This window comes from Chaetodon auriga, chromosome 20, assembly GCF_051107435.1.
Source record: "Chaetodon auriga isolate fChaAug3 chromosome 20, fChaAug3.hap1, whole genome shotgun sequence".
NCBI lineage: Eukaryota > Metazoa > Chordata > Actinopteri > Chaetodontiformes > Chaetodontidae > Chaetodon > Chaetodon auriga.
The window spans coordinates 15,345,006-15,360,067 of NC_135093.1; the positions used below are offsets into that span (position 1 = coordinate 15,345,006).

The following is a 15,062-nucleotide window of genomic DNA, read 5'->3' on the forward strand; positions in this document are numbered from 1 at the left end:
GAGCTTAAATGAGAAGTTGATTCTGAAACCTCAATGTTTTGCTGATTCTAGTTTAGCCTTTTTCTTCTTGTCTTTCTCTGTGCACACACACCCAAGACTTTCCACACCTAAGTGGGAGAAAACAGTGAGGGAGATTGACTGCGATGAATGGTTCTGTATTCAGAGGCCTTGGCAGTCTGGCTCCTGTGTGGGTCTTTGTGGACAGTGGGGCCTTGACAGTAGACCTCTGCTGTAGGACGTCCAAGGATATTTAACTGTGTGAGGAGAGTTTACAGCCCTCATTAGAGGCTGGAGATGGATGGATGAGACAGAGACAGACGCATGACTTTTGAAGTCTAGTTTGATATAGTGTAGAGTGAGGCTTTAAGGGTCGAGTAGGGCATTGGGATGATGGCCGGAGTTGATTGGAGTCAGACGATAGTTGAAAAGAGGTTTGTGCACGCAGGAGATGAAGTTAGTGTTGTCGCAATAAAGGTTTTGACTTAATACCTTGGATAAAATAATTGATACAGCTGTGTTTCCACTGCAAACCTTGGACAGCTTTTTAGCCATCTCTTGAGGTTCCTAAGGAAAATGTTTCCTTATTTATTAGTTTGTAAACCAGTTTAAAACTGGTATTCAATTTGAGACACGGTGAAAAGTATTGAATTTGAGTCTCCATCACGTTTTTTGGGATTTCGGTGACAACACATGCAGAAGCAGGACTAGTGAAAGAGAATAGATGAGTAGGTATGTAGCATGTTGCCTCTTGGAGTACAGAGTGAATAAGAAGGACATGGGACAAGTAGCAGTGTGTCTGTTTCAAGGTGAGTGAGAAAAAAAAACTTGTCCAGTCTTGTTAACCGACTTCTGCTATTTTTGCCGCTGTGAAAAATGTTGCGTGTTGATTTTATCCCGGCATGCTCGTGTTTTATGGTGGCCGCTTTGAATGCCAAAGAGCTGTGATAAGAAAGCAGTGTCAATGAGGTGGAATAGGACATTTCTGAGGAGAATCATTTGTTTATGAATCATTTGGTTGCCGTGAAGGTGTCAGACGTGCTGAGAGAGGGACGGGTGAGGCAGCGGGAGGTGAGGAAAGCTCCCCATCCTGTCGGAGCTGTCAGGTTGTTTGAAGGAACGAGTGATGATGGGGAGAAGTGCAGGGGGAAAAAAAATGCTGTGAAAACACACACAGTCATGGAGGGATTTCTGGAGAGCGCTCCGATGAAAAGAATATGTCACCCTATACTAATGGTCTTTTTCCATTCCCTCCCCCTCTTTCCCTCTCTTTCTTCATCCAGAGTTGCTGGGCTCCACCAAGAGACTCAACATCAACTACCAGGACCCAGATGGGTAAGTGGAGTGTGTGTACGTGCCTGTGTGTGTGTCAGCCTGAGATAAGCAGGAAGTTGAGTCAGAAGAATGCGGTGGAAGAGTCACTACATCTTGATTGACATGCAGATTGAAAAAAAAAAAAGCATGCCGTACCTGTGTCTGACTCTCGTGTCTTTTCAGGCTTTACGGCGTGACTCATAACCAAATCACTCACGTGTTGTGGCGTACAGTGTCCTTCCGGTTGTTATCTCACCTCAAGAGTTGTAGAAAATGATAGTAAATTGAGGAAGTTATTTAGTTAGAAGCAACTACTTAATTCTGTGGAAAATATTGAGTTAGATTCACTGTAACTGCGTCCAGAGGTGTGCAGTAATAAGTCTGTGAGAACTGTATGGTGGGTGAAAATTTAAACTCACACTCACGAATTAAATTGAAGCTTAAAGTTATGCCTAATGATGGGCATGGCTACAATCAGTGACAGCTAGCCACGAGGTGTCAGCAACCAGGCTTCATTTGATCCTGCTCAGCTCCACCTTTTTGCCCATTTGTGGATTAGCCAGGAGTTTGGTGGAGTCAGGCACTGCCAAGATGGCGACGGCTGGAGCCGCTGTCACTGAGCTTCACAGTGGCTCTGGGTGACATCACAGAGACCTTTTTTTTTTCCATCTCCTCAGGTAGTTTTTTACTTAGTCCTTTTGGATTGTTACTGCAGTTACTTTGATGACAACAGTGTTTGGTTATTCTTCCCGCTCGAGACTGCTTCAAATTTGACCCTCCATAGAATTTGTTGTATTTTGTTTTAAAGGCACACACTTTTTTCAGGTGTTTAGCCTGTGTCCTTATCCATCAAACCCCCTACAAAAGGAGCTGTGCGCGAGTGTTGACTCAGGCCTGCTACGTGTGTCTACATGCAGGGTCAGTGCAGTGCATGGGAGGTGGTGCACAATAGGGGTGTTGAAATTAAACATGTCCATCCAAGATGGAGTGTGCGTGTGTGTGTTATTTGTGAGTCGTACAGAGGAAGGGGTTACCTGTGATATATGAGACCAGTGCAGAGGGAATGAAGGAAGGGGGAGGATTAGCAAACAGTCACCTGTCACTGAGTCAACACCATTCCAGAGAGAGAGAGAGAGAGAGAGAGAGAGAGAGAGAGAGAGAGAGAGAAAGAGAAAGAGAAAGAGAATGACAGTGTGTATGTCTGTAGAAAGTGGCTGTAAGTGACTCATGATGTGGACAAGGTATGGTCTGGTAGGAGAATAGATGTACAGATAAATGTGTGTGGCTGCCAGGCATGGAGGCCTAAACAATGACACTGATAAGATAAGGCACTTCACAGTCTGGCGATCCCTCAGATTTCATATCAGCACAGACTGACGTCTAAACCTGATAATCTCTCTCTTGTCTAGCCTCACAGAGTAACAGAGTGTGCGTGCCCCTTAGTCAGGCTTTCCTTGGGCTGGCTTCAGTAGGCCTGACATCGGTGATCCTGGATGCCCATCATGGATAACTCTCTCACAAAGGCTGCTCATCACCTGGTTGTTAACTCTGGATTTACCAGCACAGCTATGAGCATAAAGTCGTATTCAGCAAAGTAAAAGATATGAAATACAGCTTACAACTAGAATGGAATGAGAAGGAAAGGAAAAAGCAGAAACAATTAAGTGAGCAAATACTATTAGTTAGGCTAGGACTAAAAATAAGTCAGAATTGTTGTATAGGCCTTATTAAATACACAACTGGTACAAATGAGTTGTGGTTAACTTAGCTTAGCATGAAAACTGGGGATATGGGGAAGTAGCTAGCCTGGTTCTGTCCAAGCTGAAAGAATAAAAAAAAACACCCCTAAAGCTCACTAATTAACATGTTTTAGCTTGTCTTTTTAATCCATCCACAAACAGAAATGTAGAAACCATTTGTTGTTTTACAGGTAGTTACGTGCTGGAACAGCTGAGCTCAGTGACTGTGTAGATTCCAGGAGTCTTGTTGTCACAGTGGGGTTTCCATATTTTCTATAACTACTTTGTAGCTGGCAACTCATGCTGTAGCTGCTGCTGCATAGAAGCACCACATGAATGGATACACATTGGTTCATCGAGATATAAGTTTTTTATGTATGGGTTAAACAAATGAGCTATATCAGGGTTTCATTAGGTTTGTGTAGGGCTGAGGTGCTGTGTAGGTATATATATATAAAACTAACACTTAGTCTGTTAGTTTGATTCTTAATGTAAAATGACGTGTGTGATCATACTTAGAGGCACACGTTTCCTTTGCTCTCTGTTAATGAACTAACAACTGCTGAATTCACATTGCTAACTCACCTAGAAATTTAACTGGGCATGACTGTGCCTCGTCGAGCCACAGCATGACTGCCAGAGCTTATTGTGGCCATTCTGGACAATGTTTACCATTCCACCAGGCGCTGTGTTTCAGAATTGTCCCACATGTGGCTCCCCGCTCTGCTCCCAGTCTATTTTGGACAGATGTCTTGTCAAAATGCACAAAGCAGATCTAGCCAGGCCGGAAGTCTGATGCAGGGATGCCATAGAAAATCTTAATTTTTCAAAATAAAACACGTCTGTGTGGAGTCCCAATCATTTATCAACAATAAACACAATTAAAACAGACCGAAACCCCCACATTTAACTACGTAGCCCACTTGCCAATGGTATAAGCAAGGAAAAATGACCAAATCAGGAAAATTTGGGCCAGTCAACAAAATCAGACATTGCAGCTGTGCCAGTTGAAATCTCCAGGTGAGTCTGCGACTCTGCTGCTCAAACACTGCACATTGACAAGCTACAGCAGCCTCAAAGGGTCAAAACAGTAACTCAAAATTCCTTATGGGTTCTTAACTACAGCCACCACTGGGTGGAGACAGGAGGAGAAGTTAGCGAGTTAACTCAAACCCAAAAGGCTGGCTAACTGAATAATCTCATGTAGTGATGCAGGCCTCATAATCAATAGTGCAGTATCACCAAGATGTTTCCGTTCAACACATGATGGAAAACTGGCAAACAAAGTATCAGGTTAACAGTAAATAAATATGAGGAAGGATATGCAGTCGGCATATTTGTTTGGCCTTTGTTTGTTTTGATGAGAAAGAACAAGACAAAACAATAGGAACTCCACAGTGTGCCCTTTTAAACATGTATATCGACATCTGTTGAGAAAGTTACAGCAAGTTCTCTTTGCAAATGCATCCAGGCTGTTTATTGCCACCGGTGCCCAAGAGCTCGGGGCTTCTTCTGTGACTGCCTCAGGCAGTGTAAACTCACCTGAAAGCCCTCTGCACTGTAGCTGCTGTTTTATCCGCACATGTTCCAGCTCGCGCTCTGCTCGTGTGTTGCCTCAGAGGGTCACCTCCTCTCAAACACTCGCTGCGTCTGTGCCGCCTCGAGCAAAAGCAAAACTAGTCGGCAAGAATTTATGCCTTTAATTTCTCCCTCTGTGGAATATGCCGAGACCTGACAGACACCCAGAGACAAAACACACACATTTCATCCCTGAAGTTTTGATGAACTCACACACATCCATGCCTACACACACACACACACACACACACACACACACATACGCGCATATATGCTTTTATCTCAGTCTTCACTCTTGATGTGGGAGCACACACAACACACATCGCTTCTAATCTTTGCCTATAGTTGTAATGACCCATTCTGCATATACACCCATGCACGCACACACACAGACACGCACACACACACACACACACACACACACACACACACACACACACACACACACACACACACTCATCTTTCTGAAGTGTTGACGGGTGGATGGGGAAGCACACTCATAAAACATAAATTCTTATCTAGAGCCACAGTTTGTAATGGGGTTGTGTGCACACACGCACACAAAGGAAAGCACGCACACACACACACACATCATCTCAGTCTGGAGTTTTGAGAAGGGCTCACCTGCTGTAAAGTCATCAGTATGATTTATAACCCGTCTCATCTCCTTGTCTCGTCTCCCTCTTGCTCTCCCTTGACCCCCGCCCCCTCCCTTTCTTCTCCCTCTCTTTCTCTCTCTCACCCACAGCTTCTCAGCACTGCACCATGCTGCTCTAACAGGCACCACAGAGCTGCTGTCTCTGCTGCTGGAGGCCCAGGCCACGGTGGACATCAAGGACATCAACGGTATCATGATGGCAGAACGACTTTACCAGCTGTACCACTGTCAACAGACAAACCCACAACTTTGAGAAAAAATTGGGAAAAAAAACCCGCCAGGAAGTCAGTTGGGGTTAAATTGAGCCCGAAACTTCCTAACAGCTTTCTGACTTTCTCAGCTGAAAAAAAAAGTTTGGCCCATATGAATAAATATGATTCACTTTGAAGTTTGTCAGCTATACAGTGGCAGAAGTGCTACAGCAAATAATTTCAGACTCCAAGCGGAACAGATACAGTAGAATTTGTGCTGGAGTGGCAGCTGCTGAGACCAGAGGCGTGGAGTGCTCATAACAGTGTCGTGTGTAACTCTTCTGAGGTCAGCCGTAGATTTCTGAAGGTCTGTGTTGAAGGTTGAATTTACCTCTGCAGAATCGCTACTTCTCTTAAGCATTGATCGGTATCAGTGTAGGGAAAACGGACAATACCGTGTCCTCGCTAATTATTGCTCATCATCCTATAACGGCGTGTGTCAAGACTCTGCTGGGCACAATAGGTGCAAGTGTTCATATGAAAGAAATCATATACCGCAGGCGTCGCTATCCATTTTTCAGTGGAGTGTAACCAGTCTTCTCGAAAGGTTGCAACACTGCTTTGTTGCCCTTTAGAGTATAGTCGAGACAGGCTGCCTGCCTTGAAATATAGACCACCGCTGCTAATGCCAGAAAAAACGGTTGCTCCTTTATGAAATAAAACATTAACCTTGGGGGAAAAAAAGAGCCATTATGTTCTAGAGTAAAAACTTTATATGAGGGAGAGGCCTGTAACTTGTGCTAACCACTTGATTGTGAGTGAATATGTGTCAAGACTGTTGCTCTGTTTTTGCCAGATGTGTAAACAGGCAGGTGTTATACACATTTGCGGTGATAATATGCTAACTTTGTGTTTACGGCTTGCTTTGCTGCCCCAAGTGGCCAAAAACATTGATTAACGGTGCTTTAAATATTTGTGCTTTTTTGGTATAGAAGTCTGAGAAAATGAGATTTGTTGATGCTGAGAGAAATATAGAGTAATGCCAGCCTTACAAGTCAGTGGACCACTCCAGTGTGGTATGACGCTTCCATAAAGATTAAAAAAAAAGAAACTGCAAAGACTAAGATGTTCTGATTTTTAGTACCTAATATGGGTTTAAATAACCCACGATCTTGCACATCCCATAATGAAATTTGCTAATTTTCTGCTTGGTTAACCCTGACAGACTTTCTGTTAAAAATTCCAAGCCCTTGTAGAGATAACCCTATGACATCATCAGGGTTATATCCTCAGACTTCACAGAAGACATTATACGACTGCTTTCACAGACACCCCATGACTAATAAATTGACTTTGACGTGTAAAATCTTTAATGCACATCTCAGTGCCTTTTCCTTCCCGTCTCATCGGCTCCATCCCTCATTCATGTTTCTGTCTTTAGGCATGCGTCCCCTCCACTACGCAGCATGGCAGGGCAAAGCAGACTCTGTCTTATTGTTGCTGAGGGCGGGGGCTTCAGTCAACTCCCCTTCCCATGATGGACAGATACCGTTACATCTTTCTGCTCAGTATGGACACTATGAGGTGGTGAGTTCACACTCAAACACACGGACGGCTCAGCCGCCAAAGGCAAAGTTCGGAGGCATTACCAGTCCTCCCATTTCACTGAAATCTACCCCCTTTGTGTCTCAGCCTGCATTGTTCACCAACAATACCAGTAATACCATTAATGCCATGACACAGGTTTTGCACACATTCCTTTCCTCTATCTTCTTCCGTTTGGCTCATGGAATGTCTTAATGGATACATACACCGATCACGGACACACACACACCTCAACGTGTCACATAACCCATATTGAGGCCTGCCCTCTTCAGTCCAACACCATCAAACACAATGCTGACAACCCCAAACAGGCCACACTAGAGCTATCATATGTTCCTCTCTTCTGTTCAAAGACAAAACATCAACACACACACAGAAAGCGCTGGGGTGACTGGCATTTGAGTGCGTGTGCATAATACATGAGATGATATCACTTGCGTTATCTTTTCTCCCTTTCTCTCGCAGTCTGAGATGTTGCTGCAGCACCAGTCTAATCCCTGCCTCATGAATAAGGCGAGGAAGACGCCTTTAGATCTGGCCTGTGAGTTTGGGAGACTGAAGGTATGAGAATATTTCTCTGTACTTTTTTTGTATGCATGTGTGTAACCAAATGTGTCTGTGAATAATGATCTTCCATTCAAAATAAGTTTTTCAATGTTGAGTATCATGAGTGAGGGACCAAATCCTCCAAATTTTGTGCCAATCTAACCTCACAGTATTTCACTGGATAAAAAAAAAAAGTTGACCGGTTAGTGGGGGTGGAGGAGAAGTCATGGGGTCATCAAGATTTGTAGGATTTGTCCTCTGGGGACCTCGGATATATGGTCCAAATTTCATGGCAATCCATCCAATAGCTGTCAAGACATTTCACCCAAGAGACTGAGAGACTAAACCTCCATGTAGTGTTTAGCTTTATTCATGTACTCTTTCTAATCCAATTATCTGCATGCGAAAAGACCCTATTTTGGACCCTTTTTGCCCTTTTCAAATGGGGATGGCCTGTGTCAGCTATGAACCATGGCTTAGATGAAGCGATCCAGCTAAATTAAGCTTGTTTGAGCAAAAGGAAAACAGGCTTCAGCGGCTCTTTTTGGACTCACGCACACTGTAATGTTAAAGGGATTGCACGTTGCAGTGTGTTTCACTTTTTCTCTGTCACATCGCTGGATAAGCCTGGCTCTGAGATGTATAGCTGGCCCTGTAATTCAGAATTAGACACACACACACACACACACACACACACACACACACACACACACACACACACACACACTCCCTATGCCTGTTAAATGTTCTCGTCTGGTCTGAGTTTGCAGTTTAGCTGTGAAAGAAAAGACGGCTTTGGGCTGTTTTGTCATACGCAGACTTTGTGAGTGACTGCGTGTGTGTGCGTGATTGGAGGCTGTGGTATCTTTAGACAGAGTGAGTGGTGGATAAGCCTCAATGTGCTAACTTGACCCTATGTATAAATCAACATATATATTATTTAAATCCATATATTTTTACCACACAACCTCAGCTAGCTTGGCTTAGTATATACAGAATATTTAAGTATTGCTAATGCTCTGATTCCCGTCCTGATTCTGCCACTTTTCTGCTCTCAACACCGCTCCTCATCTTCATTTTGGTGTGTTTGGGCTCCTCTTTAGGTGGCCCAGTTGCTGTTAAGCAGTAACATGGTGGCAGCACTGTTAGAAGGGGAGGGAGGACACGACAGCCTCGACTCTCCATCCACCACCCCCCTCCACCTGGCAGCCAGGAATGGACACAAAGACATCATCACGTAAGATCACAGTGTGGAGCAGTGTTAAAACATGCTGTAATAGAATTGTGTCACATGTGTGTTTCTGCCCTTTCATCTTTCCAGCAGCTTCTGTCTACTTTAACCACAGCTTCTGCTACAATACAGCTGCTAATTACTGCTGCAATCCTTGCTGTAGCTAATGCTACCACTGCCACTACTGTCATTACTACCACTATAAATACTACTGTTAGCACTGCTGCTACTGCTACTACTACTGTCCATACATGTACTACAATTACAGCTGCTGCTTTAACTCCTAACACCTCCAGTCCAGCTACTACAAATTCCTCTACTGCCAATGTTGCTACTACTAGAATTACCACTACTAGAGCTATCAGTGTACTATTACTATTGCAGCTGCTTTACTCTCTGCTCCTGCTAACAGAATGGCATTTCTACGGGTTCCACTATAACCACAGCTACTGCTATTGCTACAACTGTAATCACTATTAATACTACTGTTACTGCTGCTACAACTGCAACAAAAACAATCCACCAATACTATGACTACTGTTGATGCTACAAACAATACTGCTACTGTTACTTAGGCTATTTTTACCACTATTATTAAGACTGCACCTATTTTTACTACTACTACTACTACTACTACTACTACTACTACTACTACTACTACCATTACCACTGCTCTGGTTGTAATTGCTACTAGTACAACTATACTGTTATTGTTGCTACAACCACTGCTACTGCTAATGCAGTGTCTACTACTGGTAATGCAACAGAGTTATAACTGTATTGCTACCACTATTATGACTATTACTGCAATTATTATTTGTGCTAACACTGCTACTACAACTACCATTACTAATGCTAGTGCTGCCTTCCCATCAATCATTATTACTAGTGTGATGCTGCTTCTGCTGCTATTACCGCTACTGCTACTACTAAATAACTGCTATGGCTGTTGTTTCTGCTGCAATTACAACTACTGCTGCTACCACTGTTACTAATACTAGTTCAACCAACACTAGTTCTGCTACTGCAACAACTATTTAATGCCACTGCTAGCAGCAATAGCGCTGCTACTGTTACTCCACTGCACTACGCTGATTCTACACAGAATGTCAAGTATGTGTCAGTACCTTAACTAACAGCTGTACATGCTAAGCATTTCCCCTCAGGTCTCCGCATTGAAAAAGAAAACATTCTATACTGTTGTGATATTTGATACCAGTGACATCACACTTTTCAGAGATAGCCCAAAGTGGCTTGTTTTTTAATGCCAGCCTCTCTGTGTAAATATGTATGTACTTAGCCAAGTAACTCCACCCCACCTCTCTGACATCCTGTTAATTACTCCCATCCTAAATCATTAATTCTCTTTTCGCAATACCCTCTCCATTCTCTTCTCTCCTTCTCCAGAATTGTAAAGTTGCATAGCAAACATGGAGGAGAAAAGACGAGCTTTCAACACATGCAGAGGAAAAAAAGAAAAATCCGCTGCATTAGCTCAGGAGTTTATTCAGAGTTTACTCAGCAGAATTTGGCTGTGATCTCCCACGAAGGGATTTGTGTCTCTTCAAAGAGTGCCATACTTTTACAGCAGACGTCTTATGGTACCTACTTTTTGTGTAGCGGGAGAAGCAATCTAGGTGCTGGTTAGAACCGCAGCTGCAAACATTTGCAAACAGACAAACAGGAGATAAGATTTTGTCTCAGAGAGGATGTGGAGATTTTTATTGTTGATTTAGTGTTGTATATGAATATACTCCAGGGGGATTACAGTAATGGGTAAAAAATGTGATTTAAAAAAATAATCATTCCAATAATTCTCTGATTGGGCTCATTCATAATGGAATTTGACTCTCAAAACCATGTTGAGAACCTTTGCCCCTGCATATTCTACACTTAATGTACACATGCATTGCAGTTGTATGTGTATGAGAGTAAACCAGCTGCTTATGTGAAGGACCGAAATAGAGAAGTCTAAGCTTTATGACAGTTTTCAGACATTCAGCCTTCTCAAGGTTTCATAGCAAGATTATAACTGTTGCTGCTGAGTAAAGGATGAAGGTGGCGGTTACAATAGGTTCGCTTCAGGCTTCCTTTTTCATCACACTGCATGGTTTAATATTTCTCCTGTCTGTCCAACCCCGCTGTGGTGTCCCATTTAGTGTGAGCCCGTCAAAAGTGTTTGTCAGCAGCGTTCACATTTTCACAAGTCGCCATTAAGCTTGTTACCCACAGTCAGCCCAAACCAAAGGCTGAGTTTACATCTTTGCGACTGTTTCATTTTTGCACATTTAAGCAAAGCTGTTTCTGAAGTAGTCCAAGGAATCATTTAGCCTTATGAGGGATCATCAGGGAATATTTCAAGAATAAACGCGTAACTTAACCAGATTTTTATTTTGATAATCCACTGTGATCTCTGTTTGACTCTCTATTTGTCATATTGACTTTGTCACATGATGTTCCTTGGTGTAGTTGTGCAGCCTGCAATCAAAGCTTTAGAATACCACAGACCGTCTGTTTAATGTTGTCTAATCCATACTTGTTTGCCTTGAATTGAGCTGAAAGCAAACACGCTGTAACAAATAGAGTAGATGCAGGAGTGCGGCGGACACATTTGGCTGAGAATGTGCGTGGAGTGGGTAAACATTCAGAGAGTACTGTGCACATGAATCCAGCTAATATCCTACAGCAGTGCTTCAGTGTTGTTTACTTCTTCCAAACTTGACTCAACCTTCACACAGCAAGCCGAGGACCTCCTCCTCTGCTCCGCTCTCTGGATGTGATGCCATCAGCATTCCTACACAAACAGAGATGTGTGTGTGTGTGTGTACATGTACTTGCTACATAGTGAGGAGCAGAGCAAGTTTTTTCACCAGCAGAGTAAGATTTTTGGAAAGTGAGGACGTTTTGGCTGATCCTCATAACTTCTAAGGGCTGTTTTTAAGGATTGGGTTAGCATTATGTTTAGTTTAGGGTTGGGGTTAGGGTTAGGCCTTCAGTTGTGATGGCTAAGGCTAAGATAAGAGGCTAGGGAATACATTATGCCAATGAGTGTCCTCACAAGGATAGAAGTGCAAGTGTGTGTGTGTGTATATGTGTGTGTGTGGGTGGATGAGTGGGGGGTATATGACTTAATGAGATGTTGCAGATGTCTGTAACAGTTGAATGGATGAATCTGTTTCTGAGTGTTGCCTGCGGCTTTTACATGAGTGTCTCTGCTTTGATTTCCTAGGTTGCTGCTCAAAGCCGGGATTGATATCAACAGAGCCACCAAAGCGGGGACGTCTCTGCACGAGGCTGCCCTCTATGGCAAAACCGAAGTTGTGCGGCTGCTGCTTGATGTAAGCAAAGATGATGTGAATGTAGCTTTAGTTCAGCTGATTTTGAAGGCCGATGCTGATGTTTTTGTATTGAAGGTGTAGTTAGAAAGACGGTTTGAAAGTAGCACAACTTCATACTACAAATCCAGTGTTATTCTTTAATAACGGGGGGAGGCATTTAAAGGAGGGTTTGTTTTGAAAGTGAATCAGACCCACAGTAAACCCACGGTGTGTGTGTGTGTGTGTGTGTGTGTGTGTGTCTGTGTGTGTGTGTGCGCATGTGTGCGTTCACATGTGTGTTTCTAGGCGGGCGTCAATGTCAACATGCGCAACACGTACAACCAGACAGCTTTGGACATCGTCAACCAGTTCACCACCTCCACAGCCAGCAGAGAGATCAAACAGCTGCTGAGAGGTCGGTGCCTCTTAAAAATCATGATGCTTTTATGAAATTTGGGGTGGATTGAACGGAACTCATTTGTGCTTGCTGATGACGTGTGTGGATCTTTCTGTGTCTGTGCAGAGGCATCCAGCTCTCTCCAGGTCAGAGCGGTGAAGGACTACTGGAACCTCCATGACCCCACTGCTCTTAACCTCCGGGCTGGAGAACTTATTATGGTACTTGTCTCTGTCTCTTTAATGGCTGTCTATTACAGTCAATCATATGTTCACCTCAGCAGTACTGCTGATGTTTGAGTTGGTGTGCCTCAGCATAGTTCTGCCGTACTCCTGCTTTATGTCAACAGTGGGTTAGTAACACCTTTGCTTTTCTTTTTGCCCTTTGTTAACTTTGCGTGTAACGCAGGTGTATAATTTTTTTGCCCAGATGGCAAATTCCAGCATTGGAGCTGATGGTGGCCGTTGCATTCCAGGCAGTGCTTGTAATTCCATTTCAGAAGAAGCAACTCTGCTCCGCTCTGTAGAGAATATGTGCCTTGTCTATTTTTGACAGAAGCAATGTCAAGCTACACAGAGCGGATCAAGCCAGGCTGGAAGTCAGACACAGGAATGGAATGGAGAATCTGGTCAATTTTTAAAATAATACTCCCTGTGCAGATATAAAGCTCCTACAATTCATTCATCACGTAAACCACCATCAGCAGTGACATCTCAACCATCATTGTCAGACATTGTTACATTGTCATTGAAAGAGATGCCTCTGATGTAAAAAGGAAGATGAAGTCATCAAAATGAAAGTTTTTGTAAATCTGTGTCAAACAACAAAGAATAATTGTCTCATTAAGAGATTCCACCTCCACCTCATCACATCACCCTCAGATCACTAAACTGTATACACGCCTGCTCTCGTGTGTATGTGTGTAGCATCTCTGGGTTGTTGCCTCCTTATTTGCGGATTGATACTTTGATGAAAATAGAAGATATATGAATGACAGATGTCGAAAACGCTCCAGAAACAAAAGAAATCTCCTTCATCGTCATCCGCTCTCCTTGCTGCACCTTCTCTCAGTGAAAACTGGCCGTCTGTTGTTAACACTTTGTTAGAATGCAGGAATCACTGTAATGCTGTTCATATCCAGGTATCCATTCGATTCAGCTGCTTCACTCTGCCTGCTCATTTTTCAGGGGAATCACAGGCAACGTAAGGATTATATGGTGAAGACTTCTGTGAGTGAAGTCATGTTGTTAGGATTTGTGTGGGATGTTGCAGGGTAATTTAGTGTACCCGGAGCAGGAGACCACAGCAGAGAAACAGGCACAAACTTGCTGCCGTCTCTCTCTCATTACCAACTTGTTTGCTCATTCCCCCCACACACACACACACTGTTTGCACTAATTCATGTGTGTGCACATTTGCGTGCAATGTTTATGTGCTTACTGCTGTGTATTTTGATATCTGCAATATATTGTGACATCCCACACTCCTGTATGAGCTTGTGTGTTGTTGTGTGGTATCGTGTCAGGCAGCAGAGGTGTTTGTTTTTGTCCTCTCGGGGCATTTTGTTAACACTCACAATGAATAGGCTGTGTATTTCCAGCTCATTGGCTCTCTCATTATGCTCTTAAAAGCATGCCTGGAGGAGTTACACACATGACATGCATACTTAGAGTTGATATAGAGTTGACAAGGTAAAATGTTCACAAACTGTACAATGTTTCACATTACCTGGCATCTTTTTTTTTTTTTTTTTTTATTCACTTTAATCAAACCTCTCACACTTCACATCACTGAATCATTTGTTTGTGATTGTTTACGTTCTCCAGTCTAGTCTGGTGTGATTGTGAATTGTTGCGAGGCTAATGCTGTTTGCACTGACGCAAACATTTCAGCTGAAGCGTGCTCATGATTTGTTGGTGTCAGGTCCTGGAGCAGCACTCAGACGGCCGCTGGAAAGGTCACATCCATGACACCCAGCGGGGGACGGACAGGGTGGGCTTCTTCCCCCCTTCAGTGGTGGAGGTCCTAAGCAGACGAGCAGGTAGGCAGACAAGCAGCTCACACACATCTGCAAATACACTCAATGGTCACTCACAACAGTACATAAAGTATAAACAGTGTCTGGTGTCCTCACATTCCCTTTACCTTAGCCTTTTCTTTTAACTGTACTCTTCATGGGCTCATGGTCAAGGGTGGATTGTCAACCAGGCAATTTGGGCCTCAAACCCCCAGGGGCCCCCAAAAACCCCAGGTTCAGTACAAGTCAGCTGGTTTTGGTAATTTGAGTATTTGCTAATTTGTTTAGGAATTTGCAGCAGCATGATAAATGGTCAACATTAAACATCATGTTGTGTTATTGCAGCACAAGAGGGCATGTATTGAAGCTACCATGTGTAGTTTTCTCTGTGCACTCATCTTACAGAGTGAAATACACGCCATGCACAGCGGGTGGTAGGTGGGAGTAGGGGTCCAGCAAGATTAAATGTTTA

The 15,062-nt window shown here is 43.4% G+C and overlaps 1 protein-coding gene across 3 annotated transcripts in view; it reads left to right on the plus strand.

The window, feature by feature from the left end:
- The window catches only part of LOC143339119 (caskin-2), a 48,774-nt gene that overhangs the window by 20,973 nt on the left and 12,739 nt on the right, over positions 1-15,062 (plus strand). For all 3 annotated transcript variants that reach the window (XM_076760145.1, XM_076760147.1, XM_076760146.1), the window contains exons 3-11: positions 1,281-1,332; positions 5,377-5,474; positions 6,919-7,064; positions 7,548-7,643; positions 8,732-8,865; positions 12,089-12,197; positions 12,483-12,591; positions 12,700-12,794; positions 14,497-14,614. In XM_076760145.1, coding sequence (XP_076616260.1) covers positions 1,281-1,332; positions 5,377-5,474; positions 6,919-7,064; positions 7,548-7,643; positions 8,732-8,865; positions 12,089-12,197; positions 12,483-12,591; positions 12,700-12,794; positions 14,497-14,614 — 957 coding nt within the window. The remainder of the gene's footprint in view (positions 1-1,280; positions 1,333-5,376; positions 5,475-6,918; positions 7,065-7,547; positions 7,644-8,731; positions 8,866-12,088; positions 12,198-12,482; positions 12,592-12,699; positions 12,795-14,496; positions 14,615-15,062) is intronic.